At 44.7% G+C, this 22,155-nt stretch overlaps 1 protein-coding gene across 1 annotated transcript in view; it reads left to right on the top strand.

The window, feature by feature from the left end:
- The first annotated feature begins 5,482 nt into the window (after positions 1 to 5,482).
- The window catches only part of RBM20 (RNA binding motif protein 20), a 166,750-nt gene continuing 150,077 nt past the window's right edge, over positions 5,483 to 22,155 (top strand). The window contains exon 1 of the mRNA XM_054690232.1: positions 5,483 to 5,646. Within this exon, the coding sequence (XP_054546207.1) occupies positions 5,483 to 5,646 (164 nt within the window). The remainder of the gene's footprint in view (positions 5,647 to 22,155) is intronic.

The following is a 22,155-nucleotide window of genomic DNA, read 5'->3' as shown; positions in this document are numbered from 1 at the left end:
TTGATTGTTTAAAACATTTACAGGGATTCCTTGGGTTTTAAGTAAAATATTAAGCTGTAGCTCTTGGAGGAGGCAGCAAATAGATGAAGTTCAACTTGCGGGGCATGGAGAAGAGAAGCCAGGATGTGTGAGAGGTGGCAAACCAAAGGGTGGGATATTAAGACAGGATTTAGCCGGGATTTAGCAGAGGCACCTCCAATGGCAAAAGCCCCGCTCCATCAAGAAACACCATGACACCTGCTGAGTCACTAAAAGCTCCACCCACAGATTAGCTGAGGCTGGGGTTAGAGTCACTTGGCTCCTCCGTTTAGCAGCCGGCCAGGTGGCTAAACTTCTCTGAGCCTTAGTTTTCTTACCTGTAATTTGGGCATAAAAACAAGCACTAATAAGGTGGCTGTGAGGATGAAATGAGAAATATTATGTACTCAAGACAGGCTGGCACAAAGTAACACTCAGGAAGTGTAAAAAACCAAGGGGAGGGGGTGATAAATCAGGACAAAGAGGACAAGGAGGCAGTGAAAGGTAGAATCGGAATTTTGTGGTGAGCTTAACATGGTAGACACACTGGTTTTCAATGATGTATACCTGAAAAGTACAAGTTATATAATATGGTGTTACTTCCATAAAATTTTTTAATTAAAAAATAAAGTAAGCAACAAAATAAAGAGATGGTAAAGGTACTGTTAAAACCCAGATACCAGGGCCTCCCTGGTGGCACAATGGGTTAAGCACCGCACTATGAAGCAATCCACAGCCTCTGCAGCATGAGTTCGATCCCCGGCCCGCCAGGGAGCAACCCACATGGCGCAGCAGACCTCTCCTGTCTCGCCCGCTGCTCCCCTCAGCGGTGTACTTCGGTCAGTCTGCCTGTTCTGTTCCCCACTCTGTCTCTGGTGGATCCTCTCACCTCCCCCCGCATCTCTGGCCTGTACCCCAGCTCTTATATGCATAAATAAATAAATCCTTAAAAAAAATCCAGACACCAGTTAATACATTATGTTCATAGGCTATTTAATATTTATCCCCAGTTGTCAAACTAGTGGGTTAGAATTGTTACCAATACGACTGCAGGTAACTCAATGAGTCAGTGATTTAACTGTCTTTATTGAAAGGTAATCTGGACTATACATGGTCAGAGTGTTTCTTCTTCATTCTTCCAGGTGAAGTTTTTCTTAAAAAAAAAACTAACAATCTATTATTGTACTAAGTATTAAGAACTATTAGTTGAAGAAACAAATAATCGAGTTTGTTCTTTTTTGTTAAATAAAAAGAACACAAGTTCGTAGTAAAAAGATCCAAACAACATACACACACTAAAAACAGTTGCGGAAAAAAAAAATTTTCTTTCAAATGTGCAAATAATATAAAAGGTCATGAAAGGAAAAGCTTTCTGTCCCATCGCAATTTCTAGAGTTACTGTTAATCTTTAATTAATTATACAATATCCAGAAGTAGTTTATCCTCTTTTAATCAAATTTAATCATATCATGATACCGTTGAGGAATTTGTATTTCTCCTTAATAAAACATCTTGGAAATCTCTTCCCAGCAGTGTATATAGATAGCTCTATCCCCCACCCTTTTTTAAAAAAGATTTATTTATGCATACATAAATAAATTCCTAGAATGTTAATGGCTCAGTCAGTTTTCTTTGTTGCAATTTTAAGAGGCAGTGTTAGCCCACTTGCAAAGAGCTTGCAGCCCCTGATACTTGCACCCACAGAAAGTCTGTGTCCCACAGTTTCACCACTTCTGGTACTATCAAACTTTACAGTCTACTAAGCAAACTGTTATTACAAAAATAAACAGTAATAATACACACATGGAATAGCAGTGGTTATTAAATGGTCTCATCTGCAGAGATGCATGATCACAATGATCTTCCAAGGTGGGTTAGTTCTTTAAACAGAGGACAGGGGATGGCAGGGAGTCAGACCAGGGTCTGAGCCTCAGTTCCACTATTATATCCCTGTGACTTTGGACAGGTTCCTCAAGTTTGTCTGCGAAATGATGATATTAAAAGAAAGAAGGTTTGGGGCCTCCCCTGGTGGCGCAGCGGTTGAGCGCTGGGCTGCGAGGCTGCCCGCAGCCTCTGTAGTGTTGGTTTGTTCCCCAGCCGCTGGTGAGAGTCCCACAAAAAATTAAAAAAAAAAAAAAAAAGAAAGAAAGAAATAAGGTTTGGAGCCCAGCAAATATTCAATAATAATACAAACAAGCCAGCGTGTCAGTGACCCCTGTAATAACAGAAACCTGGGTTCTACTCTTCTCCGCTTCTATCACTTCCCATGAGGCTGCTTAATTTCTTTGAATTTTCATGGTTGTGAGACACCAATTTGGATCCCTCCTATTCACTTACTGGTCTGGGTAGACATGACTGCCAGCTGAGTCACAACTGCAAGTGGCATTTTACATTCACTGAAAGACGCAGGCGGCATCTCAGCGTGAGAGGACAGACGGCAAGCTCAGCTCCTCGTCAGTCACTGAGGCAGAGTAGGGCGGTCTAGGGTCAGATTCCCCCCAACTGCCTCTGCCTTTAAAAACCAGGTGTCCTGGGGGACGTTCTTGGACTAGAGCCTCAGTTTCTAAATCCATTCTAAAACATGGATGACAGTAATGACCTCACGGGTTATTGTGAGCATGAAGTCAGTAATAATCTATGAAAACACTTAGCAGCTGACTCTTGTTAAATGTGCAGTATATTCACAGCCACAGCCTCCCTGCCTGACTCGGGTTTACGGGTTGGTCGGAGGGACAGGATGCTTCTGCAGAGTAGAACAAAGGGAGATGTCACCAGCCTCACCAACTAGTCATGCTCCCCATTTGTCAGGTCAGGTGACTGAGGTGGCCTTTCTTTCACTTGTGTAACTGTGAAATGCACCCTGGGGTGTGTGTGTGTGTGTGTGTGTGTGTGTGTGTGTGCTGGTGGTGAGGGCGCAGAGCAAACAAAAGCAAGACACTATATTTCTTAATAATCGAGTTTCAATTTTAATCAATAGTTTCTTAAATGTCTGCAACCTTGGCTAGGGATCATTTACATTCTTTCTGGAAAGAAGTTAAAAAAGTATAAGATAAAAAACATTTTTCATCAGAATCCAAAGTAGAAATGCTTGTTTGATATTATCTGGACAATGTGTGTGGGGACCTGAAGTGGAGCTTGAATTTGCTTTCGATTCTGTGGCAGAGACTCTCCCTCCACACCGGCTCCAATTCACGTTTCAGTTATTATACAACACGTAAACTACAACTATGAAGCAATATGAATGGAGATGGGATTTCTGAGAAACCTCGTAGATTACCATGAATTAATTTTTTTTCTAACTTTTGTATTCCGAAAATTTCAGACTTAGAGAACAGGCATTGGAATGCCTAGATTTACCCACAACTACTATTTTGTCCCAGATGCTAATACACTATTTTTGAGATGTAGAGAGCTGCATTCATATAATACGGTGTTTTTTGCTGGTAAAAATATTATGAAAATGGATTTAATCATATCAATATTGTGACTTTCAGGCACTCGATTCCTTGGAGTTTGAGAACTGTTACTCTACTTGGCTACAAGTTTGGAACAGAAGGAATCATGTTTGTAATAGATGCCAGATTGAAAACCTCCTGCCCCAAATAGGCGAGGCACATCATCTCTCATCCCGACAGGACTGTGCCTTGGGGTCCCCTCACTGCTTGTTTACATACTTGGAAACTGACCCTCACAGAAACTGACTCCACTGGTTCCAATAATTTCATGTAATTTCCTAGACACAGGGATGGGGGGCGTGGAATGTTGGACAACATCTTCGGGAATTCCTGCTGGAAAGTGCAGGTGATGAACTAACTATTCAGCGAGTTGGAGAAGATTTTTGGGGACTGCCTCTCGCTGACACGTGTGTTCAGACCCATTACCCTGAAGCCTCCTTCTTTGTAAAATGGGGGCAACAATAAACAACTTTTTATCTTTTTTTGTGAGATTCAATTTGGTGAATTTTGTTGATCTTTAAGGATACAAGGAGCCGACATAGCATCTCATTTGGAGGAAGGAGAGAAAGCAGGGCGAGAGGAAGAGAGGGAGACAGAGAGACCGGGTGAAAGGAGCGGCCAGGGCCGACCCCAGGCAGGTGGACAGAAATTCAAGGGAGACTCAGTTTCTAAGAGACTGGCCGATAAGGTGACAGGAACTCACAGTTTGGGGAGAGAAGAAAGCATCTTTCAGGGAATTCAATTAAGTTCCCAGGTCCCAGAAAACCCATCTCAGAATTTCCTCTGCATGGCTGCAGGAGGGTGGGCGGGGCGGAGACCCTCAAGCACGCCTGCCCAGGCGGTGGGCACCCTGGAGCGCGCGCGGGCTCCCCGGGCACCCCAGGGGCGCGTTTCCTCGTTTCCGGCTTGCGGGAGGGAGTCAGGATGCAGGAGCGCGTGGGGGGGGGGCGGGGCATCTCCCGGGCAACCATTCTGCGGGGTCTTCGCCCAGTTCCTAGGTAATTTCCGCGACGCCAGGTGCGTCCCCAGACCCCTCTCCGCGCGCCCGGGGTTTCCTCCAGGCGGCTCCGCGCGCAGGGTGCCGCGTGCACGGCCGCGAATCGGGGTGTGCGGGGCCACTTCAGAGGCGACCCCGGTGGCGGCGCGAGGTCGGCGAAGTCTCCTTCACCTCGCCAGAGATTTGGCTAATAAACAAGAACAAAACCCCTGCCTGGTTCTCCCTGCGCTAGCGGGATCGTGGCGGGTCTCGGCGAGAAGGGCGGGTGGGGGAAGGAGACGAGGAACCACCGCGGGCCCGACAGCTGCTTCTGGGGACCCCCGAAATAAGCAGCTACGTTGGCGAGCCCGCGGGCCTGCCCATCTCAGGCCCGGGCTTAGGGGTCCCACGTCCCGGGGGAGGGTTCGGGCCGCCCCCCGCCGCTAGTGGCGCTGGCCGCGCCCCAGCCCGGGTGGGCGCCCCGCTGGGCGCACCTCGCACCAGGGATGCGCGCGGACGTCCCGGGCGCGCCCCGGGGGCCCCGCTCGGCAGGAGCGCGTGGGGCGGCGCGCGCCGTCCCCGGGGACCGCCCGGAGGCCGCCGGCTCCCGGGAGAGGCGAGGGCGCGGCTGCGGGCCCGGGCTGGCGCGCGCCCTCCGGCCTCCCTCGGCGGAGCGGCGGGCGCGGCGCGGCCCCGGGGACCCGAGCGCAGTGCGGCGCGGGTGCTCGCGGCTGCCGGGTGCCGCCGGCCGCGCGGGTGCGGCCGAGCCCCCCAGAGCCCCCCGCGCCGCGCGGGTCTCGCCCGCGGGAGACGCCCCCCGGCCCCCACCCCGCGCGGCCGGCCGGGGAGCAGGAGCGGCGCGAGAGGAGGCGGCGCCGCCGGGACTGCCTCTCCCCGCCCCTCGCGTCTCCTCCCCGCGCCGCCGGGAAGGACAAGGGGACTGGGCACAGCGACCCCGGCCAGCGAGCGCCCGCGCCACGGGGCCGCCCTCGGGCGCCTTCTCTCGCCGCGGGCGTGGGCCGGTGCCACCTCCATGGTGCGGGCCGCAGCCATGAGCCAGGACGCGGCCCCCGGCGGCCCCGAGCAGCCCGACAGAGATGCCCGCTGCGTGCCCGGTGCCCCCGCGCCCTCGGCGCCCCCCGGCCCGCGAGGGATGCCGCCGCCGCCCCAAGCCGGCCTGCCCCAGATCATCCAAAAGTAAGAGGAGGGACTGGGGAGCGCGCGCCCCGGGTGCGCCGGGGTACGCGCCCCGGGCACCCCCTTCTGTGACTTGGGCTCCAGCGCCAGCTCAACTGCTCTCGGCCGCCTGGCGAGGGAAGCTTTCTCGCCCACTCGCGGCGCTCGGGAGAGAGATGTGAAAATCGAGAAGTTATTGGGGAGAAGGAAGCCGAGTTATTGGGGGGAAATCATGTTGCGTTCCTCGTTCCCTTCCCTTCTCTCCGGGGACCTTCCTGGCTCTTTGGAACTCAAGTAGCCGAATTTGGGGGGCGCACCCAGGGACGCGAGCTCATCTTGCTGGTCCCCGGGGGCCGCCGGCTGCGGGGAGCCGTGCGCGAGTGTGCGCGCGCGGGAGGGTGTGGAAGGACCCGCCGCGGAGAAACCATCTGTAATGGGGCTCCCGCGGTCGTCGTGACTTGGGGGCAGAAGGGTGGGGAGGGTTTGCAGGCAGCGCATTTTGCTTTGCCCTGGAGGAGCTGTTTACACTTTTCAAGAAGGCCCTTGAGGGGAGTGCTCAGCCGCGCCACCGGTTTCCATTCGTGTTTCCATCTGGCGACTCGGTGAGCTCTGCGCCTGGGGTCGAGAATTTTCAGAGCGCCCCTTCCCCAGCTGTGAGTAGGTCGGGGTGCCCAGCGGGCCCCAGAAGCGCTCTCAGCTCCTCTGCGGGCAGGAGAGTAAAACCCGCGATGTTTTGTTCGACCTTTCAAGATTCTGTTTGACAGTTTAAGGCCTAGGGTGTTGGTTTGCTTCGTGGCTCCTTATGCTAAAGAGCTTTCCACGACTTGGGGTGAGTTCTCGAAAGTAGTTTACAAAGTAGAGGCGCCTCTGAACACGGAGGGCTTGGGCGACACTGACCAAACGAGAGGGATACAGGCCCCACGGTGGACCCCATGGAACTGAGCAGAAGGTTTTTAGTGCTGCTGTATTGATGCTTTGAGCTACGTAAACTGGTCAAACTGGAGTAAGAGAAATAACCAGTGATGGGATGTAAGTGGAAGTAAATGGCACTTCATATTGGTTCAAAGGCCGACTTATGCAATAGAAAGGATAGTTCCAATTCAAGTTTGACATCAAAGAAAGCTACTATCATATTTCAGAACAAAATGGTTCCCTTTTTTTGACTGGGAAAACTTTTTGCTTGAATTTGATTTTATATAACTTTTAATTAACTGGTCTCCAGCTATTTGAAAGTAAAAATATTTTACTTTGTTATTCTGTTACTATTTGTTTTATAAATTCAGCTAAGACTTACTAAATAGGATCCACAGTTTAAGTGCATCATTACTTAAATTTTTTCTTTATTCCCTAGAATAAATATAAACCAACAGAAAAAAAGGTTTAAAACCTAGAGTTTACTTATTAAAAAAAACTTATTGATCAGTTATTCATTGGGAGATATCTAATGTGCTTCTTACCAGGCCGGCGTCTTATGGCTTGAGATTAGCTGGCACATTAAATTTATTGAATTTTATTTAATATAGTAATGACCCACCTTAAACTTGTAGGTGGGTGTCTGATTATGAAACATTGCCAGGTTGACAAATGTCATTTTGTGGAAAATAGATCATTAAAAGTGGATTTTCGAGTAGCTCATGTAATAAATAAATTTACCCTATAAATTCACTCCCACTTTGAAAGTTCCATCTCTGGAATATCTTACTTTAAGATAAGACTAAATGTTGAAAGATGGCTCCTTCTCCTTGTAGCCCAGCATGGGGGCCTCAAAGAAGCGGCCGATGACTGCCTTGCTGGTGACAGATCAGTGTTCAGGGGCCAGGTCCAAGGCCAGTGAGTGTGCCCATGGGATCTGATGTGTGCGCGCTTATGTTTCAAAGTGTTTCTTTATAAGGACGGTTTAAACTTTGCGCTCCCCTCAGTACCCACTGAAATTCCGCTGGAACCAGGCGTAACATGGCAAATGCTTTGCAGGTCCATCTTTAATGCGCTGAAACTTGAGCAGGTTATTTTGAAACTACGTTTGCATAATTTAATCTGAGCAACCATTTTTATGTAGTTATGAGGTGCTGTTTGTATCAGCCATCTTTGCGGAAAAAGTAGCGGGGAGATTGCCCGCAGCAAAACGAGCTGTCCGCTCCTTGAATGGAAATTTTGTGAGCTAGAGGTTTGGATGAAATTCTCTGGTAGTGGATTGCACATTAAACAAAGTTGGGGGAAGAACCTGCGCTTTTTCTAGGTATTTTAGTGAGGTTATTAGGTAATGCGTAAGAGAAGTTTGATCTCTTTCAAAGTGATAGATATTAGTGTTCTTGTTGCAAAGCGTTTAAAGATTAGATTTCCCCCTCACTTCTTCATGTCTTTGTTTACTGATTTTTATTAATAATGGCTTTTATTTTGCATAAATCAATGACTCTGGTAAAATAATATTTACGACAAAACAAAAACCAGTTGCTAGTCGCATACCTTATATGTGGTCTTAAGAGAACTGCTGTTTACTACATGTAAGTAGCTAAAATGTGAGGCGTGGTGACGAGAAAGGCTGACTTTGGTGCTTGTTTTACAGCATCCATTCGTTCTCTCAGGTGCATTTAGTTTTCTAAACGCAGCGTTCTTGGCTTTAGTCAAGAATTGTCGTGACCTTTCTGCTCCTGTTAACACCTGACTCCTGGCCAGTAGTGGCATTACCGATAAAGATGATTAGTCAGATTTAGACACATAAAACTAACGCCTTGTAAGATCTGGGTTTTAAACATGCATTTTCATAGTTGGTCGATGTGGGGGAAATATTTGATAAAACGTGAAACATTATGTAAGCTATTTGGACAACAAAAAATTTAAGTAACACCTCAAGGGGAGATTGGAGATGAGTTTAGGACACGAGAATAATTTAATAACTTAAAATATGTATCATTTCCTTACTAACGGGAGAAAGACAACCTTGGCCTGGTATGCGTTGGTGAATGTCTGATAAGGAATTATCTTCTCAGACAGTCATAATATTTTATTTTCATTTTGTGTTTTAATATCAAACCTAATTCTTGATTTATAAGAAGTTATTTATTTATATCATGGGCAACAGAAATTTAAATTTTAGGTGGTAAGTTTTCAAACCATCTTCAGAATGGAAACAAAGCCACTTGGTCCTGTGTGAAATGTCGGAGTCAGAGGTCAGATGTGACTATGAAGTGTGCCCCTCAGCATGATGAAAATTAACCAAAAAAGCCACACACTTTGCCTGAAATGAACGTGGGTTAATCATTTAGGTTTTCCTAAATAATTTGATTTGCAACAAGATATTCCTGGGCAATAGGTGACATCAGGTTGCATATTTAATTTGAGTATAGATGACTTCTTTTTTCCCTTCCAGGTTATTTTGATAAACAGTGAGTGGAAAAAAGCAATCATAAGTATATAGACTTTGCTAGCTAGTGTCACCTTGTATATATCTGTGGCTTGTGAAGCTGTAGTCCAGCTTTGATTTCCAAAGCTTTTGGGTCTTCTGCATAGCAGTGGGAAGTTGCTTAGCTGTGCTTTCACAGAGAGGTGCCCCCTACCCCCCCCATGATTCAGTATAGAAAATATTACAAGTTGACACTCTGCAGATAATTTTGCAGACATCCTGTGTTGGGAAGGACCTCGGACCTCCTGTGACCCATAGGGAGTGATGCACAGGAAAGCTGGGTGGTGGGTGCGCACTCTGGGGATGCTGACAACTGCACCCAGATTCGAGGAGGCAACAAGAATCTCCCAAAAAGGGACATTATCTCACAGTCACACTTGGTCCTTTTCTGGAAAGGGGATGGAATTTCTAACATCTGTGCGGGTTTCTAACATCAGTTTAAGCCCATTTTTTAGGGGGAAGAGGAATACACTTGTAGAAGGAATTTTGAAAATTTTAAACACCATCTTAAACTGCAAGTAAAACATTCGACAGGAGAAAACATCTGAGAGGATTAAGCGCTTACCCAAAACAGGGACCGAGAGGGGGTAAGTTCTTAGCATTCTGAAAAATGTCTTAGCTTCTCTAGAAAGTCTCTTAAGATTATTTTTTGAAAAGAAATTTTGCTTAAGGATTTGTTGTGATAAGTATTTTTAGAGTGCAAGACACTCTAAAAGACACCAGTTACGAGTTTTTCTCAAATAGCCAAAGAGATCAGTATTATGAAATGTAGTACATTATTCCCATTCGTCACGCTCAATGACTATGCATATGGTGTACACAGAGCTGTTCTAAGCCAGTGCTGTAGGGGCAAAAGAAGAAAAAAATGTTACCACTCATTTTATCCTTTTTTTCAACTCACTCATTCGCTGCCTCCTTCGCAGTTTATCAAAGCGATACTTTAAATAAGTCTAAATCTGCAGTTGAAATGTGAACTTTAAGATCTCTTTGCCTTCTCATAATCACAGGGGGGTGTGGAGGAATCCGTCAGGATTGACTCACAGTGAAACGATCCCACATTATCCAGTTTCTCTCTCTCTCTGATTTATTTTTCTTGTGGCTATAGGTTCTTGACTCCAGTTAAACTAATCCCTTCCCTGCCCACAATCGCTAATCCCTGAGCAAACAAATCAGTATAACTCAATTCACAAAATGTTGGGAGATGGGTTATGAGAGCTTTGGAAAGGGAAATGGACTGAATAAGACATGGAAGGTAAGACTAGATGAAGCATAAGAGTGGAGTTAAAACTCCAAAGGCAATTCAGAGGCAGGGCCACCCTCCCTCCATCTGTCCTGGTCCCCTCTGTCAAACAAAACCTTGAAGGGGTGTCCTATGCCACAAAATCCCACTTAATCTGATTTTTGTTTCCTGCCACAGTAATTATCTTGTTTGGAATGTCTAACTGATACGATTTTGTGTATTTTAACAGGCAGAGTTAACAGGACTCACAGCTGGCGTGAGTGACTGGTAGCTGTGTTCAGAATTGTAGAGTTTTGTGGAAAGTAAAGTGATCCGTGTTCCAGAACCAGGACAAAGACGTTAATTAGAGGTTTGCAGAAGGAGTACAGGGCAGTTCTCTTTCTGGTTAATGAACCTGGCTGCCTCTTGGTGATCGTGTGTTATCCTGGAAGCCTAATATTACTTGTTCCCACAGTGAGAACACTGGGAAATCCTCACTCTCATTAAGAAGGCACATTTTTGAAACAGGAATGTGGTTCTAACTGTGATTCTAAATGTGATTTTCTAACACCACGAAAAGGGTGTTGGCAGTGGGGCTCATATTTTGCCTGGCTCAATGGGTGGTCAGTGTTTAAATTCCATCCAACTAAAGTTTCAGTCTTCGACATTTACAGACAGCAAGTTTGGGGACAAGTCAGCTTTGCCAGCTGTTTGAGGAGGAGGGGGTGGAGAAGGACCACCCCCTAATATTTTTTGTGTATTTTGGATAAGATACATATATCCACCTAACATGACAAAGTCTTACAGTGGCAGGAGTTACAGCCGGCTTACTCGACCCTTCTGTTTCCCGCAGTTCCTGCTGGATTTTATATGATAAATACGTCTGTGTTCAGAATTGATAAATAACGTCTCCTGATGGTTTACAAGGCCACTTTTCTGACTCGCTGACAACCCACCGCTGGGGGAGGTGGTGCATATTGATGTGAATGTACTTTATGAGCAAAAAGGGAGCAGTTACGCCACTTGCATGAGGATGTGTTAATAAGGTGTAGCTTGGTTTGCTGAGTAAATCTTTCCATATGTTCAGAAACAAAAGGCTGGGTGTTATGTGTTTGGGGGGTTGGATGTCACCCTATAAAGATAGTTTTCACAGCACTTTTCTCTCCTTTCATGTGGGTATTTGCTTTAAGGATGCACCAGGACCATTTGTTCTCTCTCTTTCTTTGCACCTGCCTTCTCTCCATCACAGTAATGACCCATCCATCCTCAGTTGCCATTTCCAACTCCGGCCCAAACCTGGAAGCCTCCACTCTTGCTTGTCTAGACATCTAAATACTCTGCAGCTTTGCAACTTATCTATACACTGTCCCAAATGTTTTTTGACTCTTAATTTTAAAAAAAATATTTATTTATTTATGCACACAAGAACTGGGGGGTAAACCAGAGGTGTGGGGGGTGAGAGGATTCATCAGAGAGAGAGTGGGGAACAGAACAGGCGAATCGACTGAAATACACTGCTGAGGGTGTTAGGGGGAAAGGGATGTCCTAAAGCTAATCCCACACAGGCTTTGTGGATTCCACCCCCACTCCAGACCAAAGCCATCAGGACATTGGAAAGACAAATCCCATTTTATATCGGGGCTGCTCCGTAACAAGGGGAGCAGTGGGCGAGACAGGAGGGGTCTGCTGTGCCACGTGGGTCATCTCCCTGGCTGGCCAGGGGATCGAACTTGTGTTCCAGAGGCTGCGGATAGCTTCATAGTGCTGTGACTTAACCCTTTGGGCCACCAGGGAGGCCCCTGTTTTTAACTCTTAATTATTCCCACTGTTAGACTTGACTGACTTCCAGTGTCATGATGCTGAAGGGATAGATATTATATACTACCTTTTATAATCTATATTGTCATTATTACATATATTTTTAAAGCTGTGTCAGTTTCAGGTTTTTTCTGTTGGTTCATTTTGAATTTGCTATTGAATAGAATGATTTAGAGTCTGCCTGGTGTTGTCAAGTGTAAAATGAGCATCTTTGCTCTAAATTAATTATTGGGTTTCTGACAAAGAGGATCAGAGAGGAAAAATATCCTGGACTGGGAGTGGGTGACCTGGACAAGCCAATTAACCTCCCTAATCCATCCTCTCCGGGGATGGGAAATGATCAATGGCTGTCCTTTCCAAGAATAACATTGTGTGACCCTCCAGGAGTATTTCTGATGATGTCAGTGTATGGAGGGAGCCTCCCCTCTCCTCCCGAGCATCTGATTGAGACTGTATTTTGCAGCTATATTGTAGCCCTGGGCACAGGTACGTTTGTGAGATTGATCACTCATGAAAACAGCAATAACCACACAAAAAGAGAATGCAGTGAATGCTTCTCTCCAAATTTTGCAGAGAATATTTGGATCAGTGATATAAGTTTGTCACAAAAGCAAATGCCAATGTTAGTGAAAAGGGAGACATTTTATACTTTTTTTCATCATTAGTCATTTTAAAAATTAAAAACCATTATTTTGGAATGCTAAAGGACATACTTGAGTTTGCAAAAAGAACACTGTTTCCAGTTCTGGAGATAGACTGCATCATTTTCATAGGCCTAAGTTAGGTTGTGTTAAACAGTTGGGAGTGTATTTGGTGACATTATTTTTAGAGGCAGAAAACATAAACGTAGGACTTGCAAACTTACAGGAGTGTGGCTGCTGCCTGGGCCTGGATCCTCAGAACCAGGGACGTTGGGCCAGCGGCCGGCTGCTGAGACCTACCCAGAACCCCAGGCAGGAAAAACTCTTAGCAAAGAGATAGAGGAGACCAAGCTTGTCCAAAGGCTGGGCCTCAGCTTTGGTGTGTTCTCCTGGAATCCCAGAGACCAAATGTTGTTTTCAGAGCCTCCAAAGGGTCTGCTTGGAGCCCTGCATCCTCCTGGGCCAGCCGGGTTACTGATAGCCTGGAGTTATTCATAGCCTTTTATTTATTTATTTTTAAAAGATACTTGATGTATTTTTTTAACTTCTACATAAAAGGGAGATGATTCATGTGATTAAATTTTGGCATGTAGACTTGTAGTTACATATATAGTGAGTCTGAATTAAGGATATTTATTGCAGTGTTGTAATTAGTAACCATGTAAATGTTTCTCAGTTGAGAAAATAACTCGTGTGTATTATAATGTTGTGTATCCTTCAGTCATTAGAATTATGCCATTATTGTGTCCCTGGTGGCTTAGGGGTTAAGTCTCAGCACTGTGACTATGACTGTGACAGCCCGCCACTATGGCCCAAGTTCGATCCCTAGCCAGGGAGCTAACCTACATATGGCACAGCAGACCTCTCCTATCTCGTCTGCTGCTCCCCTCAGCAATGTATTTCAGTAAATCCACCTGCTCTGCTCCCCACTCTGTCTTTGGTGAGTCCTCTCACTCCCACCCCCAAACTTCCCACCCTGCACCTCTAGCCTACAGCCCAGCTCTTCTATGCAAAAATAAATAAATTCTTTAAAAAAAGAAAGATGCCATTATCTTATATTTATTATTATAGAATGAAAGCCATATATTATTAACTAGAAAAACTTACAAATAGCACTTTTTTTTTTTTTTTTTTTTTTTTTTTAAGAATGTGTACGTGTGTGCTGGTGCCTCTAGGCCTGGAAAAACAGCTAAAGAACATATATGAAGATGTTGATAGTGATTCTGACTCTAGGTGATACAATTTCATTCAATTATAGTGACTTTTCCTTTTTTTTTTTAAAGATTGATTTATTTATGCATACAAGAGCTGGGGTACAGAATTGCAGGCCATGAGAAGATTCACCAGAGACAGAATGGGGAGCAGAACAGGCAGACTGACTGAAATACACTGCTGAGGGGAGCAGTGGGTGAGTCAGGAGAGGTCTGCTGCGCCATGTGGGTCACCTCCCTGGCCAGGGATTGAATTTGTGCTGCAGAGGCTGCGGATTGCTTCATAGTGGTACATCTTTACCTCTTGCGCCACCAGGGAGGCCCCTGACTTGTCTTTTCAACATTTTTTACACTTTCTTTTTTTTCCCTGTGAACATATATTAATTTAGTAATCTGAAAAAGCAAAATTATTTCCATTTTTAAAAAACAATTGCCCTGTCTTTAAGACTAAATCCACTTCTGTTTTAGATTTTAGACCAGGAAAGAAGCTGAGAGCTGCTTTAGCCCAGTCGTCCTGTTTTTCCAGTTAATCAGTTGAGCATCAATGAGGTCAAGTGAACTGATGAAGGTCACACAGCCTCCTGGAATAGGAATCCCCAGTCTTGTCTGTTGTGCTTTCTGCTAGGCTACTCTTTTGTCTGCCTGGAAGTGGGGATGAGAGAAACGGAGACCATTCATAGATGAACCCTTTTTCTGTGAAAATATCCCAAGAGAGTTTTGAAAAACACTTTTGGGTGTGTTATTTCCTCCCCTCACCCACCCAGAAGTTTGTCCCCCCGAGGCAGTAGACTAGGTTTCTCCACTGCATCTCATGCTCTGTTCCTTCCTACTAAGCAGAAACCAAATTATATTTTCTCCTCTACTTATCTTGGTTCACGGTTGCTTTTTTTTAGATCTTACCAGACACCCATTTTCTATTCACTCCCAGAAGCATCCTTTTGACCCCTTCAAACCATGATGTAAATATGAACCTTTTTTTGTTAAAGATTTATTTATGCATACAAGAACTGGGGTACAGATCAGAGGGGTATGTGTGTGTGGGGGCCGGTGAGAGGATTCACCAGAGACAGTGTGGGGAGCGGAACAGGCAGACTGACTGAAATACACTGCTGAGGGGAGCAGCGGGCAAGACAGGAGAGGTCTGCTGTGCCATGTGGGTAGCTCCCTGGCCTGGAGTTGAAACTCAAGCTGCAGAGGCTACGGATTGCTTCATAGGTTGTGTCTTAACCCCTTGTGCCACCAGGGAGGCCCTAAAGATGAACCTTTTAAGGTAAAAGGATAGCTGATATTTTTACTTATAGGAAAGAAAAGACATGTTACTTTCTGCCAAGCCAGTAATGGATATACCTGCTATTATTCTGTCACCATTATTCTGTCACTATGGCGACACTATTGATTGTATTAGAAAAGTAATCTTTGCCTTTGGGGGGACTGCATTTGTTCTTGCTCATTCTTTTTTTAAAATTTTTTTAATTTTTAATTTTTTTTTTTTTTTGTGGGACCTTCGCCGGCAGCCGGGGATCGAACCAGCGCTGCAGAGGCTGCAGGCAGCCTTACAGCCCAGCGCTCAACTGCTGCGCCACCAGGGGAGGCCCCTTGCTCACTATTTTTGTGTGCTCTCCTCTGTCTCTCTCAGCCTAGCTACCTATAATATAGATATATATTTTCCTTCTCCTCCAAATATTTGCAAATAAGTAGCCGAATCATAATTCTCTTTTCATTCCTAATGGCACATCTCCCTTAAGTATTTTTTTTCTAATAAGCATTGTGACTTTTTCTATTTGTCAGAAAATATAGAGCTATCTTTTAACACCACCCCCTCCCCCCCAGGCTGAGGTTCTTAAGTGCATCCCTTAAGATGTTAATGTGGTGGATGTCCCCACTGTGTTCTGTTCTTCTTGATGAAAGGCTTCTGGTTACTGTCTTATGGAATGAACCATGGTTTAGATGCGTATGCTGCTTCCTCGCTTCCTCTGGGTTCAGGCTCAGCATTTTGGCAAGGATGCACATGGGTGAAGTGTGTGCCACCCAGGTTGATGCTTGGCTAACATGCCAGATCTCTCCAGAGTGCCAGGGCATTTTTCTCTTTGGGATTATTAAGTTGTCTTGGGGGAGATGAAGGTGGATTATGTTTGTTGTTTCCCAACAAACATACATTTAGTCATTTCATCTTTTAATTTGACTGCATTTTTAAATGACCCTTCCAAAGAAATAAGTAAAAGTAGAATGATAACTAGTATTGCTTTAGAATGAATTTGTTTGGATATATAGTTTAAATCAGGCGGCTTGCAAATATGCAAACATACTTGCATTGGATGCATCTTTATTTTTATTTTTTTTTAAAGATTTATTTATTTATTATACAAGAACCAGGGTACAGGCCAGATTCGTGGGAGGGTGAAAGGATTCACTAGAGACAGAGTGGGGAGCAGAATAGGCAGACTGACTGAAATACACTGCTGAGGGGAGCAGCGGGCGTGACAGGAGAGGTCTGCCTCATCATGTGGGACCCTCGCCCGGCCGGCCAGCTGGGATGGAACCCGCGCTGCAGAGGCTTGTGGACAGCTTCACAGCACTGCGCTCAACTGCCTGCGCCACCAGGGGAGGCCCTGGATGCATCTTTAGATAGCACCTGGAGTCTCTGGATTTTTCTGCTCCTCACTTGGTTGGAACCTAACTGATGGGCCCACTGCTTCCTAGTTAAGCCCTACAGCAGGCGGCCTGTCACTGGCTGTAGGACTTTTTAATGTTTGTATAAACTGAAGGTAAAACCGTTTTAGTGCCAATGGCAATAAGTGGATGCTAACATAATTTTTGATCGCTCACACAAAATTTTAAGGCATCCTCTTAAAGCTGTGTTGACTCTTTGCACAAACCTTTTATCTCCTTTTTCAAAATGGCTGCAGGAAGCCGATTTCAAAAATGACATATGACTTGCCCTGGAGCCGAAACCGAGTACGTACTCAAAATCTTCTGTGGCTACCAGTTTGTTCATGCTTTTTGGATTTAAGTTACAGTTATTTTTGCCTTTCCCAGATTGGTACTCTTATTTTCACACACAAAATATGTATGGGTGGGAAAGTGGTTGCAGCAGTGAAAAGAATCAGGAGCAGGGAGCTCAGTGTTCTAGATTCACCTTTGCCAGCAATAACCTTGCACCTCAGTGTTCTTGCTCACAAAAGGGATCAACATTAATAAAGTGAGTGACAGCTAATATTTATGGAGTGCTTCCTGTGTGCCAGCCATTATTTTAAGCTCTTTATCTATATCCATATGCTCATTGGATTCAATAGTAATTCTGTAAGCCGAGAGCTGACTCCGTGCTCATTTCACTGACAAGGAAACCAAATCACAAACTGTCAATACAAGCTAAGAAAAATAGTACTTATGAAAGAACAGCTGGGTGGAGCTGGGAAGGAGAATGCTATATAAATTCAGGTGATCCTATCATCTCTGTAAATAGCTAAGTCCTCAAGATAATTTATAGAAAACCCATCATTTGCAAAGAACAGCATAGAAAAATTACTGATGTAAATTGAAAGGAAGTCGTATTTAATTTGAGACAAACTAAGCAATCCAATTAAAAACTTTTTTTGGTCATTGTTTCTTTTTTTCTTGTAGCTTTAAGTATGCCTTGTGGTTGAAAGTGAAATCCATATCCCAATTTAAATTCCATGAGCAAATCTGACTCTGGCATTGGTTCACTGTCTTATTCTGCTTGTTATGCGTGTTAGGCAAGACCTGAATTTGATGCTCATAGAGAGTATATAAACACTTATAATCCTCTCAGCATGTGCTAAAATAATAACAGATATGATAGTTTGATTTGCAAAGTTAGTGTTTGCCAAGTTCTACCAGACCATTTTGAACCAACTCAAAAAACCAGGATTCAGCGACGATTAAAGCGTCCCAGCTCCTATTAATAGCCAAAAGAATTCCTGACTTGAAACTCAGCCATATCAAGCTCACTCAGTCTTACCAGACATATTTCTTGAACAGTCTCGGCAGATTGTTACAGGTGTTCATCTGCTTTAAGAAAGTCTTGTTTGTAAAAAACCAGACTTAATAAAACCAATAAATCAGGAGAGGACTGTTTGCTCTTCACATGGGAAAGTGTTCACAGCAAAGTTCCTTTAAACAGTGAGTTGTTCAGTGTATCTCACACAGAAATTTAGTACGAATTTAGAGATGGTAATTAAAATCTTTTTGGTCTTTTTTCATAGACCAAAATTTGTAGAGATATAATTGAAGTACACTAAACGACATGTTTAAAGCATCCATCCCACAATTAAAATAATATTTTTGATTGAAGCAATATTGGTTAATGACATTATTTAGGTTTTCCTTGTGGCCTTTTAAATCAACATCTGTATCTACTGCCTTATGTTTGTCAGCAGAATTCTAGTTTCCATCCATCATCACACAGTTAACCTCTTTCACCCAATTACCCACCTCTCTTTCCTCCTGATAACCACTGTTTTGGTCTTACAGTCGAAATAGTTTGCTTTTGTTTTAATTAGGTCATTTGTTTCTTTATGTACCACATGAGTGAAATACAGTGTCTTTTTCTGACTTATTTCACTAGGCCTAATACCTTCTAGTTCCATCTATGTTGCTGCAAATATCAGGATTTCACCTTTTTTAAAAAAAGTTGAGTAGTACAATAAACATTTTTTTAAATCAAACTCAAAATTTCCTTCATTCCTTTCATAATTTATTCTTCCCTTTTCCTTAATCCCCTTCCACTCAACTACTGATCTGCTTTCTATCACTATACTTAGTTTTTACTTTCTAGAATTTTATAGAAATGAAATCACAATCTATATATTTTTTCAATTGTGATAAAATATAACATTTACCTTTTTTTAACGTTTTAAAAGTATAATTCAGTGGTATTAAGTACTACACGATGTTATGCAGCCATAATGACATCTAGCTACAGAACCTTTGTGTCATCCCAAAAGGATGATACATTAAGCAGTCACTTCCCATCCCTTCCTTTCCCCTGCCTCCAACAACCTCAAATCTACTTTCTGTTTCTATGGGATTTGCTATTGTGGACATTTTATATAAATGCAATTGTGTAATATGTGGCTTTTGTGACTGGCTTCTTTCAATTAGCATAGTGTTTTCAAGATTCATGCATGTTGTAGCCTGTTATTATTACTCAATTCCTTTTTATTGCCAAGTAATATTCCATTCTATGGCTATACTACATTTTGTTTATCTTTTTATTAATTAGTGAATTTGGGTTCCTTCCACCTTTTGGCTACTGTAAAGCGTGCTGCTATGAACATTTGTTACAAGTTTTTGAATATTTGTTTTCAATTATTTTGAAGATATATCTTGGAATAGAATTGCAGGGTCATAAGGAAATTCTGTTTTTGATATATTGAGGAACCTTCAAACCGTTTTCCAAAGTGGCTGCACCATTTTGCATTTCCAAGGGCATTATTATTATTATTTTTTTTAAGATTTATTTATTTATTTATGCAAGCACTGGGTGCAGTCAGAAGCGCAGGAGGGTGAGAGAATTCACCAGAGCCAGAGCGGGGAGCAGAGTAGGCAGAAGGACCGAAGTACACTGCTGAGGGGAGCAGCGGGTGGCAGGAGAGGTCTGCTGCACCATATGGGACCCTCCTTTGGTGGCTGGGGAGCAGCCAGGGATCGAACCAGTGCCGCAGAGGCTGCAGGCAGCCTCACAACCCAACGCTCAACCCTTGCGCCACTGGGGAGGCCCCTTCAAGGGCATTAAATGAAGGTTTCAATTTCCCTACAACCTTGCCAGGGTTTATTTTCTTAACAGTGGCCATCTTGGTGGTATAAGGTGTTATCTTACTGTCTTTTTGATTTGTTTCTCCCTAATGACTCTAGATGAGACTATTTTTTAAAAAAGATTTATTTATGCATATAAGAGCTGGGGTGCAGGCCAGAGGTGCAGAGGCCTGGTGGTGAGAGGATTCACCAGAGACAGAATGGGGAGCAGAACTGGCAGACTGACTGAAATACACTGCTGAGGGGAGCAGCAGGTGAGACAGGAGAGGTCTGCTGCACCATGTGGGTAGCTCCCTGGGCGGAGATTGAACCCAGACAGTCATGGTGCTGGTAGCGCTGAGCCTCAACCCCTAGGCCACCAGGGAGGCCCCTTCAGTGATTTTTAATTTGACAAATGATTATTACCATGGATGTTAGGTAAGATGAACAAGACAAGACTGAAGAACTTAAAGCAGGAAGCCACCTTAGAGATTATCTAATTCAATTCTCTTGTTCTATAGAAAAGGAAACCCAGTCCCGAAGGGAGAACAATTTACCAAAGGCCACTGGCTGTTGGAGAAGTCCAGTAAGCAGAGAAAACTTTTGTGCCTAGGAGAGTAATTTTGAATCTCCTGGCCCTGAGACATCTGCAGACGCAACAGCATGAGGGGGTGAGCGAGCGATGCTGTGTTCCTGCAGGGCTGTAGGATTCCCAGGGCATTTCCCCCACTCCTAGGTTATCCTCTTTAATCCTCCAACAACCCTGTGAAGTAGGTAGGGATTAAGGAAAGACTGGTGGTGCAGGTCACCTAGCCAATGATTGGAGAGCCCAGGCGTGGGGCCAGGCCTTCTGACCCTTTCCAACTTGCTCCGCTTCCTTCCTACCTTTTGAGCCCCTGCCCGCTTCCTTGCCCACGGCCTCTGCGCAAGTTCAGGCCTTCGAACTTCTCCCCCTGCCTCCAGCTGGGCCTGTCTTCAGGTCTTTCTTCGCCACCAGTACAGTCTTAACTTGTTACCTGCTTGCTGAAAGCCCCACTGTCGCTTCTTTTGCCTGTGGGTTAAGATTCAGACTGCATGGAGGCCCCTTGTGGATCTGCCCCCACTTAGCTGTCCCACACTGGGCTTGCTGTTCTGTCTTGGCTGCCCTCCTCCTCTGCCTGAACCACCTCTCTCTCCTCAACTCCAATGTCTCCCTTTATCCACATAGACTCTGCTTAGCAATCGCCTGTTGTAGGGACCTTTCCTTGCATGGCACAGGAAAGGGATGTTGGGTATCCATGGCCCCCCCTTTAGCAGTCACGCCATTATTACTTCTTGTAAGTCCTCTGTAAAGGCCCCGAAAATTCCTTGCAGGTGGGGCCACCGAGGATCTTGGTATCCTCAGCATCTAGCAGGTCCCTGGCACATAGTTTGTTGAATCCATAAGAGATGGGCAAGTTAACTGAAACTTAACTACTGACTTTGTGGTAAGGATAACCACTCAGGGTGGTCTCATGGGGCAGACTTGATGTGAGACCAAAGCTTGCTTTCTCTAAACTATATTTATTTATTTATTTAATTATTTTAAAAAAATATTTATTTATGCATACAAGAACTCGGGTGTAGGCCAGAGGTGTGTGTGTGGGGGGGTGAGAGATTCACCAGAGAGAGTGGGGAGCAGAACAGGTAGATAGACTGAAATACGCAGCTGAGGGGAGCAGCAGGTGAGACAGGAAAGGTCTGCTGTGCCATGTGGGTCAGCTCCCTGGGCAGGGATCAAACTTATGCTGCAGTGGCTGCAGAGAGCTTCACAGTGCTGTTTGCCACCAGGGAGACCCCTGATCACTGTATTTAAATTGCACCCTGCATTTTCCTGCCTAATCTCCCTTACCTTGCTCTGTTTTCCCCGCATAGTACCTGTAATTATAGATTATATAATTTATTAATTTTATTTATTGTTTTATTATTGGCTACATCTCCTCCCATCCAGCTGGTTCTTTATAAGCTCTCCAAGAGCAGGGGAATTTATTCAATGATTTATCCTCCAGCACCTAAGAACAATACCTGGCACCTAGAAATTATTAAATATGTGTTGACGAATGAGGCTAAATGTTCATAAAAATGCAGAGCTTAGGCATTGTGACATGGTGGCATTTGTTTCTTCTCTGAGCTCACCAAAGAGGTGAACTCTATAGGCTCCAGGACCTAAGTTTTGTGATTCAGGAAACTAGCCTGAAAGTGCAAGATGTTAGATCATGGCCTCTGCGTATGTGTGGTTCTTGGAAGTCAAGAAGGTGCAGAATCTGGACAGAACCCAGGCTGCTCTCCTGGCCTCAGGCGTTGGTGACTTGGGCTCTTATTTCCACCTGGCCCCACAGCAGCCAGTCTAGTTGGATTCTTTATGACAGATTTCTGAACTGTGCCTTCAGTAGGATCTTGATGTTGGGCAAAGAGCTGAAGGGCTAGGTTGTACCTGATCCCTTGAAGTAGGGGCCCAGCTACTGGAAC

This window comes from Talpa occidentalis, unplaced genomic scaffold (genome assembly GCF_014898055.3).
Source record: "Talpa occidentalis isolate TD23 unplaced genomic scaffold, MPIMG_talOcc4v2.1 talOcc4.8, whole genome shotgun sequence".
In the NCBI taxonomy this organism is placed as follows: Eukaryota; Metazoa; Chordata; class Mammalia; order Eulipotyphla; family Talpidae; genus Talpa; species Talpa occidentalis.
Note: the sequence above shows the minus strand (reverse complement) of the source record. Positions and strands in the feature narration are given on the sequence as shown.